Genomic DNA, 22365 nt, shown 5'->3' on the forward strand with positions numbered 1-22365 from the left:
ATGGTAATGCATGGCTAACTCTGAAGTAGCTTTAATTTACTTATTCAAATATGGCTGATATACGGTGTTTTATCATAATTTTTCACAAACACTTTTTCTCAGTCATTGTCACCTTTCAATTTAATTTTCTACTAAGAGCATCTAAATAGAGGATTTGAACCCTCCTAATCTTTCGCTCCTAAACTAGTTACCCGCTCACATTGCAGGGCGCCTTCTGGACCCTATTTTTTCTAACCTTTCTACTTTATCTGTTGCGTCACTCGTCCAACTTTGCTGGACGGATCATTTTGCTGTTCCTTTTACTAATACGTTTCTCTCCGTTTCTTCTACCCGGCTGGCTTCACTGCATAAAACTAGGAATTGGTCCAAACTTAATATGCAGGTGCTTAACAAACTGCTTCTTGATAAAACCCCTTCCCTTGTATCCCTACCTGATCAAGACCAACTTTCCGTGCATTAGTGGCTTACAGAGGCCATCAACTCTGCCCTACCTCTTTCAGTTAAGCCACAGCTCAGAATCCATCGTCCCGCCCCCTGGTTTATGGACTCTCTAAAACAGGAGAAAAAACGCTATAAAGCCTTAGAAAGACAATGGAGAAAACACTATTTACTTGATGCAAAGTTGGATCATTTGATAGCATTAAAGAAATACCATGCTCTTTGCAGTCCTGCAACCTTCTTTACTGAAAATATCTCGAGTTCCCAAAACTGTCAAAAAACTTTGTTTAAAATTGTCAACAAACTCTTGGCAGCCAGTACTTTTCTGCCCCCTCCCTCACTTTCTCGACATCAATGCGATGAGCTAGCAATGTTCTTTTACTATAAAGTCAAGTCCATCCATTGCCAACTTGATGCTGACTTCCTCCCTCTAAACGTAGGCTTTTGGACGGGGCTGCCCTTACTGTGATCCTCGACCTTTTCAACACTTCCTTAAGCACAGGACTTGCACCTAGGAGCTGTAAATATTTGTATATCCTTCCCATATTGAAAAAGGAAAGTCTTGATCCTCTCTGTTGGGCAGATTTCCACCCAATTGTGTTTTCTAAAATTCTGTAAAGGCATATTAATGTTCAACTTTCCTCTTTAGTTGCAACTTGCAATTTGCTGCACCCATCACAGATCGGGCCATAGTACTGAATCTGCCCTTCTTCGGGTCACTGAATACCTCACGTAACAACTCAACGCCGGTGGTGCTGCCGCCCTCATTTTGCTAGATTTAAGTGCGCTTTCGACATGGTGTCGCATTCTATTCTGGCAGACCGACTTGAAGCCTCAGGCATTGAGTGTTTGGCTTTAAGGTGGTTAATCTCCTTTTTAAAAGACTGCGCCTTCCAGGTCTTTTCGAATGAAATACGATCAAGTACTTTAACCTTAACCTCTCTCTGGAGTGCCTCAAGGTTCAATATTGAGCCCTTTGCTTTTTAACATTTATGTTCGCCCTCTGGCAGACATTTCAGAGAAGTCTGGTTTGACCATCTTTTCTTATGCTGATGATACACAAATTATTTTAACACTCTACCACTCGGCATCAAGATTTCTCCCTGGTTCAGCTTGGCCTGAGTAATGTCTCCTTGTGGATGACCAGAAATGCTCTGAAGCTAAATGGCACTAAAACAGAGGGGCTCGTTCTGGGTAATAACCCTGAGCTTTGGGTAATTAAACATTGGACTGACACTCAGGGCCCATTGCCTGCCATTGTCCCTAAAGTCAAAAAACTGGGTTTTATCATTGATAACATTCTTTCCTTCAAATCTCTGGTGTCTAGGGTCAAGGTGACCAGCTTTACTATTCTCAAATGGATTAAAAATATGATTTGGCTAATTCCACTGGTAGCTCAGAGAACGGTATTGCAGGCTCTGGTAATATCCAGGCTGGACTACGGCAACATGTTATATCTGGGTGCAGATAAAGCCTCAGTCCATTGGCTGCAGGTTATTCAGAATGCAGCCGCGCGTCTTTTTTTTCGTCTGCCTCGATGCGCTTCTGCTTCACCTCTGCTCCAGCAATTTCATTGGCTCAAAGTGAACAAGCCCCTCGAGTTCAAGGATCTATGTTACATGTCTCGGAACAAATTAGGCCTGGCTCCCTCTTATATCCAAAGATTGGTAACACCTTATGTGCCTGCTCGACAGTTGAGATCTTCCAGCTTCTCACTTCCCCGGTTTCGTCTTGTTCATATGTGCGGCCGCTCTTTTTCCTTCCTGGGCCCTAAACTCTAAAAATCTCTCACAATCGATCTTAGGAACTCTCACTCTCTGCTAGCTTTCCACAAGAACTTAAAGACTTTTCTTTTTAGCGACCGAGCTTGATTCTTATTTTGGCCTGTTGCCTAGCGCTTTTGTGGATCTGCCTCCACCTTGTCCAGCGCCGGGAGACCCTGTTGGGTAGCTGTGCGCTTTATAAATCAACCAAATAAATAAATAGTGATGTGGAGACTATGGATACAAGGTACTGACATTGATGCTAACAGTTCTGTAATTGTCTGCCAACAAATTGTACTTTTTTTTTAAGTGATACTCCATTTTGTTGGCTACACTTGTTGGGCCACTTGTATTTCTTCACTATAAATCTCTAAAAATATTTCTGATCCTATATTAACGTTTCCCAATACTTGAATGATGATTTTTTACTTAAAGTAATCAATAGACTTGCTGGGCACATAGTAATATATTGGTGGAAGGTCTTCAGATATTCTTGTCCATTTCATGTTACTCCTTATTGTTTTTATTTCCTGCTGGTCACCTCGTATGGTAAGCAGCTGGATTGGTTAATCAGAACTCACTATTACTAAATCTGACTATGATCTGACACATGTTTTAAAGTGTTTGACAATTATTTAAATTGTACTGGGGCCATAGTGAAATAATAACTAATAGTAAATGAATACCATGTAAGAGGTAGAAGGCTAAATATTCAATCTCTGCCAGTTATGCAATATTAACTAATGTGTCATCATCTTGATAATGACCATTTCAAATTGAAATTCCTACTTATTGGTAGATGTTGGTTCTGTGAAAGCAGTATATTCTGATAAAGTACATGTCTATTTGTCTTCATTTCATGCGTTAGGTGAACACAGTTCCAAAGTATTTGCACACATAGGAGAAGGAGATTTCACTGTCAGAATCCAAACAGATGGCGAGGAGTACAACGTAGAGGTAAGATTGTGTTTTATTTAAGGTAATTTGCTATTTAATACTATATATTTATTTATTAGCTGTTCCTTAATGTGATTAGACTGAATTCACACTCACATGCCAATGGTATTATTATTTGTGCAATCATGATATATAGTTTGGTTCAGATACATAATTGAAACATATCGAAGGTAGCAGCTTTTGTTTACCTCAAATCATAAGATAAAATCGTATCTGATGATTAGAGAACTGCTCATGATAGAACATGGTGATTGTGAATATAATGGAAATCTGAAGTCACCGGAGTGTGGACTGCTAGGGTCCCTAAAAAGATCCAGTGAGTGTTCACTTGCTGGTATTGATGATGGGCAGATATGCAGGATGTAAAGTGGTGACACTTCCTTGCAGTGTGAAATCTTTTAAGGTCTTCTAGGAAGTCGATAAATTCCACTACTGGCTTTCCAAGTTGCTGTAGGGTGTGCTGAACATAACAAACTTTAAGTAATATACACTAGTCTGTTCAGTGGATGAAGGCCAGGAATACCTGTTTTGCAAAGCTATTGTTCACCACAGTGACACCTTGCTGGACAGGCAGTTTCCTCCAAAATGACAATTCAGTCTATTCTGCAGCTGGTTTAAACGGTGCGATTAATTTACCAGTGAAAGTGTAAATCAATACATAGGACTTTGCATTAGCGCACTGCCTGCCCCAGTATTGGAATTGTGAAAAATGCCAGGATTGAAATATTCAGGTTTTCCTAATTTGTGTCTTGGTTGCAAATTTGGAAACATTTTCACTATTCTAAAATAAATACTGAATTTGGCATTTGTCGAACAGTGTTTTAATATTCAAACAAAGGTACTGTAAATTTTTATATTTTTATCCACCTATTTTTACATTGCCTTCACATATTCACTTTTGTTAGCCCATAAAAAAATTAATAATTTGTTTTGGATAGAATAGCCTAACCTATTGAAAAGTTGTTTGCTTAAGGCAGAGTTTGAGATTCTGTGGCTTTTTTCTGTAATAAATTCCTTGATGATTAGATTTTTCTGTCAGTTGATATTCTCATGCTATTTTTATTCTATGAAGCAATAGAACAAGCTCCATCATTTTAATAATGTTTATTCTCCCAATAATCAATATTTTTTTCAAGACTTTTTATTTCAGTGTGTGAATGACATTTATGCCAGTAACCTTGCACCACACCACAGTATTCATGTCGGTTCCTTCTGCAGTGCAGTTATCTGGAATAATGTTTAGTCATAACCAACCAAAAGACCCTCTGTGGTCTCATCCAGTTAGTCTCCCTTGCCCACTACTGCTACTTCCAGAGTGTCCAGCTGTCTCTAAAGCTGGAAGAGTATTGTCATTCAGGCCATCCAATCTGTAATAAGTCCCTCACAGTCCCCATAGTTTCCTACATTTTAGGGGCAACCTCTGGCTTCGTATATCATCTGTTCAGCTGCTATATATTGGTCTATACCACTGAACCATCTCGACCATGTCAGGCATATTCAGTTTCCCCACTTGCTTGCAGTGTCATTTTTGGGAATCATGAGCCACAGGTAACCGATGTACCTACTATCGCTGACACTTCTTCCACTTCTCATTTCAGTATGTCTGAATAACCCTGCATTACTAGGGTGTGTGCTGAAATGTTTATTGTTTTATTTATTGTTTTTATTGCCAGAGGCTCCAAAGATAGTGCAAGTAAAAGTGGCAACCTTGTCTTGTGCCCTTCCTAATTAGTAATAGTATCTCCAGTCTGTGGAGTCAAAAGGCTTTTCTGCATCGAGGACGAGAATCATAAGTTGATTGCTGCTATTTCTTGATATGTCCAAACAATCATGTAAACTTCTGCGATTCAGCCTTGTAGATCTACGAGTCATAAAGCCATTCCGATCCAGGTGCATCTGCTGTGTATTGACCAACTAGAGTCTGTCTGCCAGTATTTTAGCCAAAACTTTACTCTTCTATAGTAAGCAGGGATATCGATCAGTATGACGAATATTTGGCTTTAGATTTACCCTTCGTATGGATGACCAAAATGAGAGCATGTTTAAGGTCTGGTGATAGTTCCCTTTTAAGATCTTGCCTGTGAAAGTGCATGTGCTGTCATTTGCAAGGCATTTTTTTAGCTTCAAGGAGGCTTAGAGCCTGCCCATTGCTTACAATTTGGTTGGCTTCATCGTCACTCTTATTTGCTGACTCCTGTTTGGTCAGCGTGTGCCAGCTTAACTTCTTTGTGTGTTTCCCCTACCCCTGGAGTATGGCTCAAGTACTGCTTCCTTATCCTGTGCATTGTCCTACTGCTCATGCTTTATTGGAGGTACTTACTTGCAGCACTGCCTAAGTGTGCATGTGTTTGCAGTAGTTTCTCCCCTCCTCACGTTCCACTCTGCATTGTTGCTTGACCCATTTCTCTCCCTTTTCCACGTCATTGCTTCCCCTATGCCCCTGTTGTTTCTTGTTCTACCCTCCCCCACTCATCTCCCTTGTCATTGCTTGCCCATCCATCATCACCCTCCCCCTGTCATTGCTTCCCCACAACTCTACCCTTGATGTTGCTTGCCCCTCACCACCACAACTCCTTCCACAAGAAAAAAAGAGATATAGCACGCTTAGCACTTGCCACGTCATAGTGCTTTCCCTCCCTGAAGTTTGGCACAGCAGCCGCACTGCTGTATAACATGGCTAAAACACATTGACAAAACCAATATCTCTGGCATTGGCAAGACCTATTGGCTTTGCCAATGCTTGTTTTTAAGACTCTTTATGCATACACAGCAAGTAGGTACCCACTTGCGATGCCAATCTTTTAAACAACTCAGCGGGTGGACTATTTGGTCCCAATTTTGTAGAATTTTTATGTTATCCAGGGCAGCTGTACCTTCATTTGTTAATTTGGCAATATGTAGGTTCCATAAAAGGGCTGATATTTCATGCTTTCCCCTCAGCATACTGGTCCGTATAGTGATTGGTGAACATCTGTACAATTTCCTGGTCTAAAGGCACCATCTTGCCCTCCTTGTTGACTATCTCCTCTACCCATCTTGCTTCCTTTTATGTCCTACTTAATCAGACCAAGCTCTGTCTGCCTTGTATACAAATAGCGTTTCTGGTGTACTAAGATGGTGCATCTTTGCCCTATTAGTAACCTCCTCTTTATATGCCTTTTGGACTAGTTCTAACTTTGTCGTTTCTATGTCATTCGAGGGGGAGGGTGGTGGGTATTTGTTGTTCCATTGCTACTGTGTCAGCTTCTGGAGCATGTATTTTCTCCAGTTCCTTCTTGTACCCAATACTTCATTGAGCTCTGTACCGAAGTACTGTCTTATAGAGCTCCCATAACGTCACCTGGGATGAAACCAGCCCTATATTGTTTGCAACATAGTTGTTAGTAACCTCTGTCGGTATATTGATGATCTCCCTGTACTTCAGCTCTAAGGTGTCTAATGACCATGTGTTGCTGCTGTGCTTATTATGCGTTCCAATTGTTAGCATTAAGGTAGACTGATCGGATATAACTCTCACTCCATGCTCTCGCTCCATGCTCTCCACGTGTGTGATCTCAGTTGTCAGAATGAATAGTAGTCTATTCTCTAGCATGAAATATGTGCAACAGATGGAGTATCTATAGCTCTGTTATGTGGTATAGTTTACTCTCTTGATCACTGACAATCCCTTAGCCCTAGCATAGTGAGTCAGTCATCTGTGTGGCTCTGCCCGGAATAAGACATTATGGGGCATATGTATCAAAATCCGTTATTGCAATTCTCAAATAGCGATTTTTTTGAGAATCGTAAAACGGGATGTATTTAAAAATTCGCAAATATTTTGCGATTACTTGTTATTCCTTAATTGCGATTAGCAAATTGCGAAATCGCAATTAAGGAATACCTTCCCATTCATTCCTATGGGCCAGGAGGCCCATAGGAATGAATGGGAAGTCATTCTCAATTTGCGATTCGCAATTAGAGAATCGCAAATTAAGAATAATTTCAAGGGTGCAAGGGTGTCATAAGGACACCCTGATGCACCCCTGAAATGAGCATGGCGCACATACATGTCCTAAGGGCATGTATGTGCGCCACATGGCACTTTGAAAAATGCCAAAAAGTGCATTTTTCAAAGAAATGGCAAATTATCACCAACTTGAAGTTGGTGGTAATTTGCGATTTCTTAAGGAGAAATCGCACAACTTGGGTGCTTGTTACATAGCATTTAAGGAATCGCAATTTGCGATTTTTTAAATGCTTACTCAAAATTAAGGAATCGCAAAATTAGCGATTCCTTAATAATGCGATGTGAAAATGGCTCATACATCGCATTTTGCGATTTTGTATTCGCAAACGCTGTTTTTTTGCAAATCGCAGCGTTTGCGAATACAAAACCGTTTGATACATATGCCCCTATATTAAGTCTTTAATCATATTGTATATTTTTTTAAACCTATTCAGATTAAGACTGTGCACGTTTTTATCACGTGCCAACTGCCGAATCCCTCCAAAAATTATTTGATTATTTTCAAAGTGCATAATAGAAGGACGGAGACAATTGTTTGCCAATGATTTGTCATCATAATGGTATTGCAAGAGTCACTGCCTTTACCCTAAATGATTTTTTCCATTGTAATAGCATCTTAATAAAGTTCTGCTGTCTGAGCAAAGTAGCGTAATCCAGAGCAGCAAGACCATAATTTTTTTTTTTTTTTTTTTTTTATAAACTTTATTTTTCAGTTTACATGTTATAAAAACATAAAACACACAAACTGGCATCAGATCATTGTACACAGGCAAATCTACGAGATCGTGAACGGCACATAGGACTACAGGCAGCATCAGGGAGGGAACGGGACCATGGGGAAAGAAAAAGTAAATAATGTGCAAACAGAGCACCGTGAGGAAGGAACCGGGCACAGCACTTTGTCGCACTGTGGACTCTACTGGGGCCGACCCTCTTGCTCCCCGTCAGGCCAAGACCCAATGGATAGATCCAACCCACTTCCCTCACTGTCAGTTGCATCCTGTGGGGAGGGCTCCCCTTCTGCAAATCCAGAAGTACACATGACTCGCCAAGCCATTAGGTCGTCCTTCAGCTTCTCATCCCTTCGAGTGAATTGCATGTGGGCTTCCTCGGCTAGAGACCACTCCCGGGCATCTTTAAGCCAGATGGGCACCTCCGGGGCCTTCTGCCCCATCCAAGTTATTGCCACCCTGCGCCTGGCTAGTACCAGCATTAATTGTAGAAGTTTATACAGGAGTTTCTTTTTCTTGGGTTTCCGGACTAATGCAAGCAGACAATACAAGGGTTCAGGTGCCATCTGAAGGCCTTTGACTGCAACTATCCGCTCCACCACCCCCACCCAAAACTGCTTAACCAATGGACAGTCCCAAGCCAAATGTAAAAAGCCCGCCTTCTCTGCGGCGCATCTAGGGCATCCATCTCCCCTGTCCCCAGAGATACGTTTCAGGGATACCGGGGTTAGGTAGGTGCGGTGTAAAAAATTGAAGTGCGTCCGCTTAAATCTGGCGTTGCATGGAACTGTGCGTGTGAGGGAGCCTATGCGTGTCCATTGTCTCTCCTCCAGCGGGGTGGCGAGATCTGTCTCCCAGGCAGCCCGAGACCGCGGTACCGGGGGGGGGGGTTGAATCCTGGTTCATGGCTTTGTACAGAAGAGAGATCAATTTACGACCCTTACCGCATGAAAGTAGGACATTCAGGGTGTGTGTCAGTGGCGGAATGTCCGGTTATTTTGTGGCCAGGTGACCTTCACCACCTCCTGGAGTCCCCGGAAGTGTATGAATTGTCCCCGTCCAAGGCCAAAGGTCTCCTCCGCCTGCTCGTAGGTAAGGAAGGTCTCGTTGGGATAAAGGTCAGCCAGAACTTCGCATCCACCCTCCCTCCAAGATTGAAAGGACATATATTGCCCCATGTCGCTGAAGGGGGCCAGTATCCATATCGGAAGCTCCCTGTGAAAGGGTGCCCTCCGTAAGACCTTCTCAACGAACCGCTGCCATATACCGGCCGTGTGTCAATATAGGGAAGGGACGTGTCCGACTCCCTACCCTGCATCAGTGCTTCCTGCAGCGTCAGGGCGTCCACCCTACCAGAGAGAAGACGTGTCTCCCAATTGTCTGTATCTGTAAGCCAACGTGCATGTTGTAAATGGGCCGCGTAATAATATAGGTCGAAGCGTGGAGCTTCCAGGCCCCCCTCCTCGTAGCTGCGAATAATGGTGTGAAGAGCTACCCTACTGCGCCGGCCCACCCATAGCAACTCGTGGCGGCAACGGACATAGTGAGTTCTGGAGTACATATAAAGTCCTAGGGAGCATTGCCATCTTAGCGATGGCCAGCCGACCCATCAATGAAAGCGGTAAAGAATACCAAAAGGACACCGACTGCTGTAAGGACGCGATTATGCTATCTACGTTCTGGGCTAGCGCCTGCGTGTCCGTCGGGGCCACCTGTCTTCCAAGGTAACGGAACCCTACCTGTTCCCAGCGCAGCCCGAGATCTGGTAGGTCCCCCAGGGGCACGGAGTCCAGACCCGCCAGTGGAAAAATCAGTGATTTACCGCGGTTAAGTCGTAATCCAGAGACCTCCCCAAACCGGTCTAAGTGGTGTAGCAATACCGGAAGTGCGTCCCGGGGAGAAGCCAAATAGAACAGAAAGTCGGCAGCATACAGGGAGATAACATTGCACGTGTCACCCACCCTGATTCCCCACTGTTCCATGTCGGTCCGAACCCGGACAGCGAAGGGCTCTATGGCTAGGGCAAAGAGTAACGGTGAGAGGGGACACCCCTGGCTTGTACCCCGTCCCAGTCGCCACTCTTCTGATCTCGCGCCCCCAAGCTTCAACCTAGCGCGGGGGCCGTATACAAAATGCGAATCCAGCGACAAAAGTTGGGACCCAACCCCACAGCGCGGAGGACCTCCAAAAGGTAACCCCAATCCACTGTTTCGAACGCCTTGGCGAGGTCAACAGACACCAACACCATCTGCTCATCCCGACCCCGCACCTCATGTAGAATGTGATTCAACCGCCGCAGATTCATAGCCGTGTTGCGCCCCGGTATGAAACCGCACTGATCCTCGTTGACCAAGTAAGTCATGTATGGCGCCAAGAGCTTGCACAAGATCTTAATGTCCGTGTTGATCATCGTGATCGCTCGATAGGAGGAAGGCTCGTGAGCATCCCCTCCCGGCTTCAGGATCATGCATATTTCCCCCAGTGTCCTGCTCGGTGGGAGAATTCCGCGATCAAATGCCTCGAGATAAACCTGCAACAGGAGTCGGGGAAGCGTACCCTCGAATGCTTGATAAAACTCTGGAGGGAACCCATCACTGCCCGGGAACTTAGCTCTCGGTAGGTGCTGCAGGGCGGATCGTACCTCGCCCAGTGTTAGGGGTTCGTCAAGGTCCTCCTGTGCCCGCATGGGGATAGACCGTAGGGTCAGATCCTGAAGGTGAGGGAGATAGGACGCCTCGGAAACGGCAGGGTCCGCGATATACACCATCTGGAGAAGAGACTTAAGGACCCGCAGCAATTCCACCTCAGAGTGGACCAAGCCTTCCGTAGGCTCCCGTAAAGCCACAATAACATCTGGGGCTCTTTCCCCCCGGAGAATCCAGGCCAGAAGTCGACCTTATTTATCCCCTTCCCTATGGAGATGTTGCCTGTACTGTGTGAGGGTATATTTATCGAGCCTGTCCAAAATGTCATGGATGCGTATCTGGATATCATGTTCCCCCTCCCTCTCCGTAGTGTCAGGGGCCGCAGAGGTCTGTACCTCCAAGAGGTGGAGTTCCTCCTCCTGTAGCTCTCGTTGGAGCTGTTTCTGGACCCCATATGTAAGGCTCATACACGCCCCTCTCACCACCGCCTTCAGGGCGTCCCATTTCGTGGCCAGTGAAAGGTCCGCTCCACCCCAGTTCAGGTGAATGTAGTCCGTTATGCCAGTTTCTAGGTGATGCTTCCCCACATGGTCCTCGAGAATCTCAGTCGGCAACCTCCAAGTCCGTGGGCGACATATCGGGCCTCCCCAATTCACCACACATGCCACAGGGGAATGATCAGATAGGAATCGTGCTTGATGGGTCACCTCAAAGGACATAGTGGCATCCGGATTTGCGAGTAAGACCCTATCCAAGCGACTATGCGTATTGTGAGTGGAGGAAAAACAGGTGTACACCTTCTGAGTTGGGTGTCTCTGGCGCCATACATCCTGGGCTCCTATATTCCCCATGACCTCCCGGAGTTTCGCTGTCATTTGGGGTTTTGTGCCAGCACGGGGTGGGAACCTGTCAAGAACGGGGTCTAAGACACAATTAAAATCCCCCATCCAAAGTAGTGGGACCTTCAGCTCCGAGACCAGGACCTCCTGCAGGGACTGAAAAAAAAAATCTGGGTCGTCCGTGTTTGGGGCATAGGTATTCAGTATGGCCACATCCCTACCATCCAGTTTAGCTCTAAGGAGTAGATACCTCCCATGGATGTCAGCTTCCACATGTTGGATAGCAAATGGGACCCCAGGAGCCACCCACACTAGGACTCCCCTGGCATATGTAAAAAATGAAGAGTGGAAAACCTGTCCCCGCCATTTTTTCCCCAGTTTCTGAGCCCCGTCATCTGTAAGGTGAGTTTCTTGGAGGCATGGTATCGAAATCTTATGTCTGCGAAGGGAGGACAGGAGCCTATATCTCTTGGTGCATGTACCCAGCCCCCTCACGTTCCAGCTCAGGAATTAATACCCCATGTGTGGTGAAGTGACCTACCCCTTCGTGTTCCGCGTCCCGTGTAGCCACACCGGCCCTGTGCCCGAAATGCTGTACATACGATGCTTAAAAAGAACCAACAACCCTCCCCCCCCCTAAAAACACCCTCCCACAAGCAATTTACTGACAACAGCGTAACATGCAGAAATGCCCTCCCCGTGCTGGTGCCAGGACGTGCACAGCCGACCCATGAGCCCAAACGGGCTGAACTACCCAACAAAAAGAAGAGAACCCCCTTCCCCCAAGTCCAACTCCCGGCTCAGACCAGCCACCTCATGGCATAATTCAAAGTCTCGGACTGCCTGAGTATGTACCTGAGGAACCCCCAGGTCCGAGTAACCGGCAAACCCTACCAAAGACGTGCCACAGCAGCTCAAATTCTGCAAGGAAGGCACAGAGATCCCCGTGAGGAAAGAATCGCTAGGCCTCTAAGGACCGGCCCCCTTCCCCCCAACAGTGGAAGAAAGAAAAAGGAAAAAGGATATCAACTGCAGGGCGATGCCGTAGCGGCCGCAGAAGGGTCCATGAGCGTCACTGGAATCACATGGGAAGTGGACAGGGGAGTCTCCGGCACCAAGCTCTCCCCGGGAGTCCCGTCGGAGTCAGTGGATTCCACCCGCAGGGCGCCGTCGTCTCCCACCATGATCTGCTGTCCCTCCACTGGAGCATCAGGGACGGCCAGACCCCCGCGTCGGTCCCTGCAGCTTCCAGAAGGTCTAGTCCCCCCGGTTCGCCGGGATCCCCTCCGCTCGCGTGGGGGGAGGGCATCCCCCCTGATCTCCAGCCACTCCCATGCCTCCTCTGGAGATTCGAAGAAATGGGTCCTCCCATTCGCGAGCACCTTGAGTTTCGCAGGGTACTGGAGCATGTACTGTAGGTGAAGTTCTCGCAGCTTCTGCTTGATGCCAAGAAAAGACTTCCGCGGTTCCTGCACCTGGCGGGTGTAATCCGGATAAATGGAGACCTTGGCGTTGTCGAAAGTGAGGTCAGGCGCTTCTCACGCTGCCCGCAAAAAACAGTCCCTGTCCCTATAGTTCAGGATTTTAGCAATGAGGGCCCTGGGAGGAGCCCCCGGCCTTGGCGGAGGGACCAGCGCCTTGTGGGCCCTCTCAACCACAAAAACCTCCGACAGACCGGTGGGGCACAACTTATAACGTATCCAGTTCTCCAGGAAGTGCTCCGCATTACCCTGCTACGAACGCTCCGGAATGCCCAGGACTCTGATGTTACTGCGGCGCGCCTGTCCCTCCGCACGTCGTTCCAGCGCTCCGGTATCTGGCACCAGGGCGAGGGAACTCGATCCGTCGTCCACCAGCGAGGGCCTCCACCGTTCTCCCAGACCCCAGAGACGTCGCTGCGATCTTCTCCAGACAGGCAGCCAGTAGTTGTCCTCAAGCAGGTAGGCCCTATGGGAGTTTTCCAAGGGTGGTCAGGCACCCCCGCGACCTCCACTAGGGGCAGGCAGAGAGAAGGGCCCAGCCGGGCGGCAACTCACACGTAGCAGGAGTTAGTTTCCTGGGGCATAGCGGCCCCCCTCCCACAGAGCCGCAGCCAGGCAGTAGGTGTTCACTTCCCGGGGGCCCCAAGAGCCAGAGGGCCTCCAGCCGCCACTAATCCAGCCGGGACGATTGCGCCCCCTCGGTCTCAGGAACTCCCCAGCAGGTCAAGAGGGGAACCCGGCCCCCCGCCTCCTCCAGGCGGCCTCCAACAGGTACCGCTCCTCATAGGCCCCCGTCCGGGGTCGTCGGATGGCCTCGCACACGGACCGCAGCGCACTCCAAGACCGGCGGGGGCAGGGGGCGCATACACTCACAGCTCCAGTGGAGGGTTCCGCAGCAACGACGGACACCGCAGCCGCGGGCGCCAGAGCCTCCGCCGCCGGCGATGGTGAGCCCGGTCCGATCCTCGGTGTCCCGCTAGGCCCCTCGGGCCCGTCGAACTTCTTAAGGCCCAACAGCAAGGGCCGGTGCCAGTGGAGATCAGGAGGCCCCCGACGTCAGGGGCACCCCCTGAGCAGCTATCAAAGGCGCCGGGCAAGCGGGAGGAAACACGCCACCACTCAGTCCTCCGGCTGATGCAGGCCTCGTCCCCGGCCTCACGTGATTTTCAGCCGCGTGGGTCGGCAGGCGCAGAGCCGTCGCTGACGAACCCGGGCACTTCCTCCGTCCTGCTTTCCCCCAAGGGTGCCCCTGCAGCGAGCAGAGTACCAGCCGCACAAAAGGGACCGTGGTAGACGTCAGCAGACAGGATATTCCAGATTTAGTGGCTGCCTGGCCAGGAGCCGAGGGAGCTCACGTCCTGCCGGCCATGTTGCTTGGCCACGCCCCCCAAGACCATAATTTTAAAATTAATTCATACAGACATACTATCTACAGTGCAAGCATCCCTGCTATGTAACTATCTACAGTGCAAGCATCCCTGCTATGTACCTTTTCTAATTCTTGTATTCAGAATGTGCAAGAGACTCATTGTTATGAAGTCGAGAGATAATTTGAACAGTGCTTTGTTTCCTTTTATCCCTTTCACAGTAGGCCTTCATTTTTTATTATTATCCAAAGGTATTAGCAATTGGCATCCTCACAGCTTTTTTACATCAACTATGATTAATGCTGAAATACTATCATATTCATGCATTTTGCAGTGTAGCACAAAGGTGTGTTATTCTGGTCCAATCAAATGCATAAACTACGCGACTCTTTGAGAGAGAATTTTGTACAACCTATTTTGAACTCTGACTGACTGACTGAAGTATTTATTAAGCGCACTTATGCCGCGGCGTCTTGGCGCTGAGATAGGAGGTGTGTGGAGAGGATCTAAGGTTTGGTGAAGAGCCAAGTTTTCACGGCCTTTCTGAACAAGATCTTACTAGTTGTTAATCGTAGTTCTGTTGGTAGTCTATTCCATAAGCTTGCTGCCTGGAAGGAAAAGGCCTTGCCTCCCCATTGGGCCCTTTTGATTTTGAAATGCCAACTAGGCCCATACTAGTGGATCTGAGTGTACGACTTGGAACATACCGAGGAAATAACAATGTCATGTCATCTGCACCTCCTCCATATACCGCTTTATGTACAAGGCATAAGGCCTTAAATTGAATTCGGTGAAGCCTCTTCATGTTTGCTGAGGTAGGATGATGCTTTGGGAGGTTCAGCAGTACTCTTACTGCCGCGTTCTGCAAAGACTGGAGCTTTGAAAGCTGTCGCTCACCTATCCCAGAATATAGTGCATTACAATAGTCTATACGAGATAGAACTAAAGCTCCCACTACTGTTTTTCTTAGAGAAGAAGGGATGAAAGGCAGGATTTTACGAAGAATCTTGATCATCAAGAAACAGGCAGAGGTGACCTGGTTGACTTGATAGGTTAATGAGAGGTCTTTGTCAACCAAGAAGCTTAGGTTCTTCACTTTGGGTGCAGGAACAGGGCAAGCGCCCGCTTCTGGAGGCCACCAGAGGTTGTTCCAGATGGAAGGTTTTTGACCGAATTCCAACACCTCTGTTTTTTCGGTATTAAGTTTAAGAAAGTTTGAACTCATCCATTTCATCACCCTGGAGAGACAACTTCTGAATCTCTCCGCAGTGACTTCAACAGTTTGTGTCAGAGACACCACCAGCTGGGTATCATCTGCATAAGATACTAACTTTAGACCATGATTCTTGATTAGGTTAGCTAGTGGTGTAACATATAGATTAAACAACGTAGGGGATAATGCTGATCCCTGAGGAACGCCACAGGGGAGAGAGAGTTCAGCAGACTGAAGTCCCTCCCAATGGATTTGCTATGATCTGGAATCAAGGAAGGAATGTAGAAGCGCTAAAGCAGAGTCTTTGATGCCTATTTTATTCAGTCTTTCCAATAGTACTCTGTGATTAACGGTGTCAAAAGCCGCCGTTAGATCAAGAAGGACAAGAGTGGCCCTGCCTTCACTGTCCATGACTCTGCGGATTTCCTCCATAGCCATTATTAAGGCTGATTCTGTAGAATGACGTGGTCTAAAACCATGTTGTGTTACATCCAACAGGTTATTAGAGTTAATGAAGTGCATTAGCTCCTGGTTAATCATTTTTTCTAAGACTTTAAATGGAAGTGGAAGACAGGAGATAGGGCGATAGTGTTTGGTATCCTGTGGGTCAAGTGAGGGTTTTTTAAGAATGGGCCTGATACAGGCCTTTTTCCAACTTGAAGGGAAAACACCTGAACTAATGATCTTATTTAACAAGGGAGCCAGGGAGGCGCTTATTATTGTAGGGGCCAGATGGTATATGTAAGAGGGGCAAGGATCAAGGGGAGAGCCTGACTTTATTTAAAGTAGTGCATCACTGACCTGTTTTACGCTAAGAGGTGAAAATTTGGACAGAACGTTAGACGATAAACTATCCTCCATGGGGTTGCCTATATTTTTATCAGGATCAGTCTGTAGCTTCTGGAGTTCATTATAGACGTCTTGAATCTTACGTTGAAAAAAGAAGGCACGGTTATCGACAAAATTTTGATCTGGACAAAAAATTGTGTCGTTAGGACTCTTGATTAAGGTGGTCACTATTTTAAAAAGTTCCTTGGATTACTTTTTTGCCTCTTGAATTTTGTTGGTAAAATACGTCGTTTTGGCTTGTTTAATTAAAGATTTATATTTTTCCAAAGTGAGATTATATTCCTTCTTTGACGTAGAGCTATAATCTAATCTCCAGAGACGTTCCTGCCGCCTACATTTGATTTTGGCAAGCTTGAGCTCAGCTGTATACCAAGGCGAGGTCAGTAATCGTTTTTTGGGTTGGGTCGATTTCACTGGGGCTAGTTTATCAATTGCCTTGCAGATCCAGGAATCAAAGTTAGTGGCCCCTTCATTACTGTCCTCCAAGTAGGTAGGGCAATTTATCAAGGTATCGGCCAGTTCGTCACTTTTTATGTCCTTCCAGGGACGAGTGTTTACCAGCCCAGGGCGAGATTTCCGTCCGATTGCTGACAGAGAGAGGTTCACTTTAAAGTAAATTACTGAATGGTCTGACCAAGGGACCGGTAGTATGTCCTTCACTTCAATTTTATGATTATTGGTGAAGATTCCATCAAGTATGTGCCCCGCTACGTGTGTGGGCTGTGATATGATTTGTCGCAGCCCATACCTGTGTTCACATAGGATACATACAGACTTTAGGATGCACATAATTCCAGATTACCCTCTCTTGGGAAATAAATCATAGTTTACTTCTAATTTGCACGGGCTCCTGTTTCTTGTATCTTTTTACTGAATAAAATTGCTTGTACACCTTGGTTCTACGCCACTTGGGTTCTGTGTGCCTTGGCATTGCTCAGGTGACTAATGCTTCAGGGCTCTTGTAATATTGTGTTCTGCCCTAATAATCCATAATCAAATGGAGAATTTTCTATAAATTATATTATCCCTCTGTAATGGTTACTTTATTCAACCTATTTTAAGAAAGAATCCAATGACCTTGTAATATAGACTTTTTTTTTTTTTTTTTTTTTTGGTCGTAAGACATTTATTATGAACAAATGAAACAGATGACATACACTGCGTCACGCCAACAACCCGGAGGCAGGCCGCTATAGGGTAAATTATACAAAGATGATATAGAAATATCTCTGAGGCCCTCATCCGGCCAATGGTACCGGCAGAGGTGAACTTAAGATATAATAAAAGTCCACAGTTCGTATTGCACATCTTTTAGCGAGTAAACGGTCTTACTTTTGACCCAGTGCCGCTGACAGTTGAAAGGTAGCGAAAATCAACAAGTCCGCCCACAAATAAGCAGCTGTCAGCCACCCGCTTCAGCAGACTGTAAAAAGGATGTGTCGGTCAGCACCTTGTTTCCCCCAACAGGACCCCCCAACAACTAAACCAAAAACATCAAACCTAGGTGCAAGTACTTGGAAACAGCTATGTGGAGAGCGGGTGCGGGAAGGTGTCATAGCTGTGTGCGACTTAGCGAGGGAAGGGCGGGGCGGGGGGGAGGGGGAGAGGGGCGGTAAAGTATCCACAGTGGGACCAGTAGGGCGGAGGGGGGGGGGGGGGGCAGTGGACTCAAGCCCGGTCAGTGGAGTCAGTAAACGCCAAAGCCTGCGTCTGAGCAGTGCCCGATAGCACAAGTGCGGGGCAGCGGGACCTCTAACGCTAATTTACGCAGCGCGCTCCCTCAGCCCATGTCGTCGGAAACGCTGGTAGCGCGTGAAGTGTCGGCGGAGTCAGGGGCCGCGCGTCCTGTAGTCCACTGTACAAACGGGCCCCAGATGTCAGTGGGTCTGGAAGCGGTGGGCATTGTCTCCCAGTAGTTCGCCAGTTGAGTCTGGCCGTAAGTCACATCCCTGATCCAGCTTTCGAGCGTGGGGAGGGCCGGTCTGCCCCAGTGTATAGCTATCTGCCGTTTGGCGTATAACAGGAGTAGTGCATGAAGTTTCCTGTCACAGGGCTCGGTGCGCTTAACATATCCCAGCAAACCCAACAGTGGAGACGGGGAGTCGCTCCTCTGTACGATTTGATTTATGGCGTTGAAGACCCCGGACCAGTATGCCTCCAGCTTTGGGCAGCTCCAAGCTACATGTAGAAAGGTGGCATCGTCACCCCCACATTTCCAGCATGCAGCATTCTCGCGGATACCCATGCGGCATAGTAGTGTCGGAGTGCGGTAATATCTGTGTAGGAATTTGAAGTGTATGAGTCGCAATCGGTAACTCGGTGATAGAGCTGTGAGTTGAGCGCAGCAATACCCCCATGCATCATCCGGCAGCTGATCCCCTAGGTCTTCAGCCCAGGCGGACTCGGCCGTGGCTACTGTCACTGGGGCTTGTTCCTGCATGCAGTTATATAATCTGGACACCAGCTTTTTAGGAGAAGGTCTTGAGAGCAAGTCTTGCAGGGCGGCTAGTGCACAAGGCTCGTCCGGGAAGCCCTGTCCCATTTTCTTGCAGGATTCCCTAAGGGAATGATATAGTAATTTGTCCGCAAACGTGCAAGGTTGGTCATCCCCATCCGCAGACATCTCGAAAAATGAGCCATCTGGATATATGTCCGCGAAAGTGAGTAGCCTATTCCCACGGATAGTGAGGACGTCACCTCTTGCCGTCAAACAAGGCAGCATCGGGTTGCCCCGGAGAGGAACCGCCGGCGCATAGAGCAGGGAGAGACCAGCTCGCTTCCGAAGCTCACGCCAGGACCAGCGGATCATTTCTACCGTGTCCACCTCACGCGACGGGCACGTAACCGCTCCGTATAATGCCACTCGTAATGGCGAGGGGGCGACCACTGCAAGCTCCACCGCCACATGCGGCTGGTAGGGGGCTGGGTAGGCCCAGAAATGAAGGAATTGAGCCTGTGCACAGAGCGCATAGAGCTTCAAGTCCGGGGCCCCCAGTCCTCCTTGCCGGAGCGGAAGCGTGAGTAGGTCCCAGGATACTCTTGCCTGACCACCGGCCCACACCAGTTTCAGCAATAGTGAGCGGACCCGTGCGTGGAAGTGCGTCGTCATAGGTAGTGGTACATTGACAAACAAGTACAAGAATTTGGGGAGGACCACCATTTTGGCCAACGCAATTCTAGCCACCAGAGACAGCGGCAATTTATTCCAGACTTCGACTTTCCCTTCCAGCCAGTCCACCGCCCTACCAAAATTCAGCGACCACAGCTCCTGTACATCTCGGCTAATCCAGACGCCCAAATACTTGACAGCTTCCGTCTCCCATCTTAGGGGGTAGTCAGGGGCAGGTCTAACAGTGCTCTCCGTCAGAGGGAATGCCACTGACTTCGACCAGTTAATGGATATCCCTGCCAGACCCTCAAATCTTACAAACTCGCGCAGCAGTGGGCTCAGGTTGTCTCTGGGGTTCTGAACGTACAATGTGACATCGTCCGCGTATAGCGAGATCAATAAGCTTCTAGCACTGAATCCGATGCCTCTGGCAGTGTGGTGCTGCCGAATTCGAGCTGCTAGTGGCTCCATAGCAATCGCAAAGAGGAGCGGGGATAGCGGGCAACCCTGCCTAGTTCCCCTCGAGACAGCGAACGGCTTGGAGACAAGACCATTAACGCTCACCCGGGCTCTGGGTGACGTGTATAGGAGCTTAATAAGGGTCATGAAGTTTTGACTGAATCCCATCCGCCTCAACACTTCGAAGAGGTAGGGCCACTCCAGGGAGTCAAAGGCTTTGGTGGCATCCAAAAACACCACCGCTGCCTGTACTGACGGGTGTAAATAGTGAAGGACCGAAAAGATAGTCCTGAGGTTGTGTGATGTTGCACGGCCAGGGATGAATCCCGATTGATCAGGGAGCGCTATAATCGGCAACAACGGTTGCAATCTATCCGCAATTACTTTTGCGTAGATTTTGGCATCTACGTTTATAAGGGACAGGGGTCTGTAAGAGTCCAGCTGTTGGTCATCCTTGTCTGGCTTGAGGAGCGTGACAATGAGAGCCTCACGCATGGAGTCTGGGAGGGATTGCGACTCGAGAGCCTCAACAAACACAGAGTGCAGTCTCGGCGCTAGTTCAGCCACATAGGTTTTATAAAAGGAGGTGGTCAGGCCATCCGGGCCAGGAGCTTTATTGGCCGGCATGCTTTTAATCACTTGGGCGATATCTTGCACTGTAACGGTGAGGTCCATGTACTGTCTGTGATTGTTGTTGAACCACACGAGGGCTATGGAGTCAAGGAAGTCCCGTAGTGACGCCGGTGTCGTGGGCTGTTTCGAGGTGTACAGAGCAGCATAGAAGTCTGCGAAGGCGCCCAGCACCGCCTCTTGGCCTACCACTAGACGGCCAGTGTTATCATAGATTGCGTGTATGTAGTTCGACTGTGTGCGAGGAGCAATCAGTCTGGCTAGAGTCCTGCTTGGTCTATCTCCCTCCCCGTACCTGCGCGCCTCTGCCTGCCGCCCCAGGAATCGCACCTCCCGCTCCGCCTCCTCCTTGAATGCCAACAGTTTAGTTTTCAGAGCGCCAGCAAGCGCCAACGTTGGGTCAGAGCTAAAAGCAACATCGAGGGCCTTCAGTTCCCCTTCCAGCGTAGCTAACGTGGCCCTTATGGTACGAAGGACCCCTGCTTGTCTCGCAATGCATTGGCCCCTTACGACAGCTTTAAATGCATCCCACACAATGGCATCAGAAGTGGCTGACCCCTCATTCTCAGTAAAATAATTAATGATATCCTCTCTTATCTCCTCCACAAACACAGGGTCAGCAAGCGCATGTGGGGGGAGGCGCCACTGGAACGCCCTGCGTGCAGCGTCGGGGGGGCGCAATACCAACATACATGGAGCATGGTCTGATAGCGATCTAGCCATAATATCCACATCTGACACCCATGTCGCAACCTCAGGAGACACCAGCCAGAAATCCAGTCGCGACCAAGCAGTCTTGTGAGAGGTGTAGCAGGTCCCCACTTTAACACCCGGATTTCTAACTCGCCACACATCGGAAAGCAGACCCTCCCTCATGATATCAGAAATTGCCTGGCGCGCCCTAGTGTGCTGCGGTCTGCTCACACCCTTGCGATCCGAGTCATCATCTAACACCACATTAAAATCTCCCCCCAACACCACCGCCCGACAATCCAGCAGCATAATTTTCGCCCAAACAGTTCTGAAGAAGTCAGGATCGTCCACATTCGGGCCATATATGGCAGCCAGGACAATGGGTCGACCCTGCAGAGCCCCATGAAGCAGAACATACCTACCCTCCGCATCCTTCACATGAGAGTATTCCCGCCAATCCAGCCCCCTTCTAATGAGTATTGCTACGCCCCTCGCATAATTTGAGTAAATGGAGGAATAAACATGTGCCCATCGTGAATTCTTCAATCTAGCTGAGGGGGTGACATTCAGATGTGTTTCCTGTAGGAAGCATATATCTACGTTATGCCTCGACAACATGCCATGTAGCAAGCGGGCTTTTTGGAAGTCCCCAAGGCCTCTAATGTTCCAAGTCCAGATTTTGATGTCTCCCATTAAAGCAGTTGACAGACCCAAACCCCTGGCATCCAACCCCGCCCCCGGAAGTCCACCTGGCACCCGGACCTCCTATCTACGGACCCAGCACCTTGAGAGCTAAGCACGTGTTGTAGTACAATGCACCTAATATGAACCAAAACTTGCAACATTTCAAAACCCCCCCTCCACCCCCTTCCCTCAGCAACCCCCCAATTAGGTCGTGACATATCCCAATAACATGTACTCTGTGTGTCAAAATTCCCCAACAACAGCAACAAAGGGAGGCACCCCATGAGGCGTGGTGCGCTCGGCTGACACCCCCACGCATGCGGGGTGGCTACTGTCAAACTTAAATGGTCCTGGGTCTGGCAGCACCCCCACCCTACAAACCCCAAGATCCGCAGCCAACCTGTGTCTCAGTGGGAGCTCGGAGATGGCAGCCCAAGTCAGCATACAGTGGCGTCCCAGCAACCGCCCCCAAGTAGGCAGTGCGGGAAGAGCAATCCT

The 22365-nt window shown here is 48.2% G+C and overlaps 1 protein-coding gene across 1 annotated transcript in view; it reads left to right on the forward strand.

Moving 5' to 3' along the window:
- ADAM17 (ADAM metallopeptidase domain 17) overlaps window positions 1–22365 on the forward strand; it is a 597876-nt gene that overhangs the window by 166377 nt on the left and 409134 nt on the right. Inside the window, exon 4 of the mRNA XM_085610726.1 lies at window positions 3070–3158. Coding sequence (XP_085466852.1) covers window positions 3070–3158 — 89 coding nt within the window. The remainder of the gene's footprint in view (window positions 1–3069; window positions 3159–22365) is intronic.

Source organism: Triturus cristatus, chromosome 6, assembly GCF_964204655.1.
Source record: "Triturus cristatus chromosome 6, aTriCri1.1, whole genome shotgun sequence".
NCBI classification, from domain to species: Eukaryota; Metazoa; Chordata; class Amphibia; order Caudata; family Salamandridae; genus Triturus; species Triturus cristatus.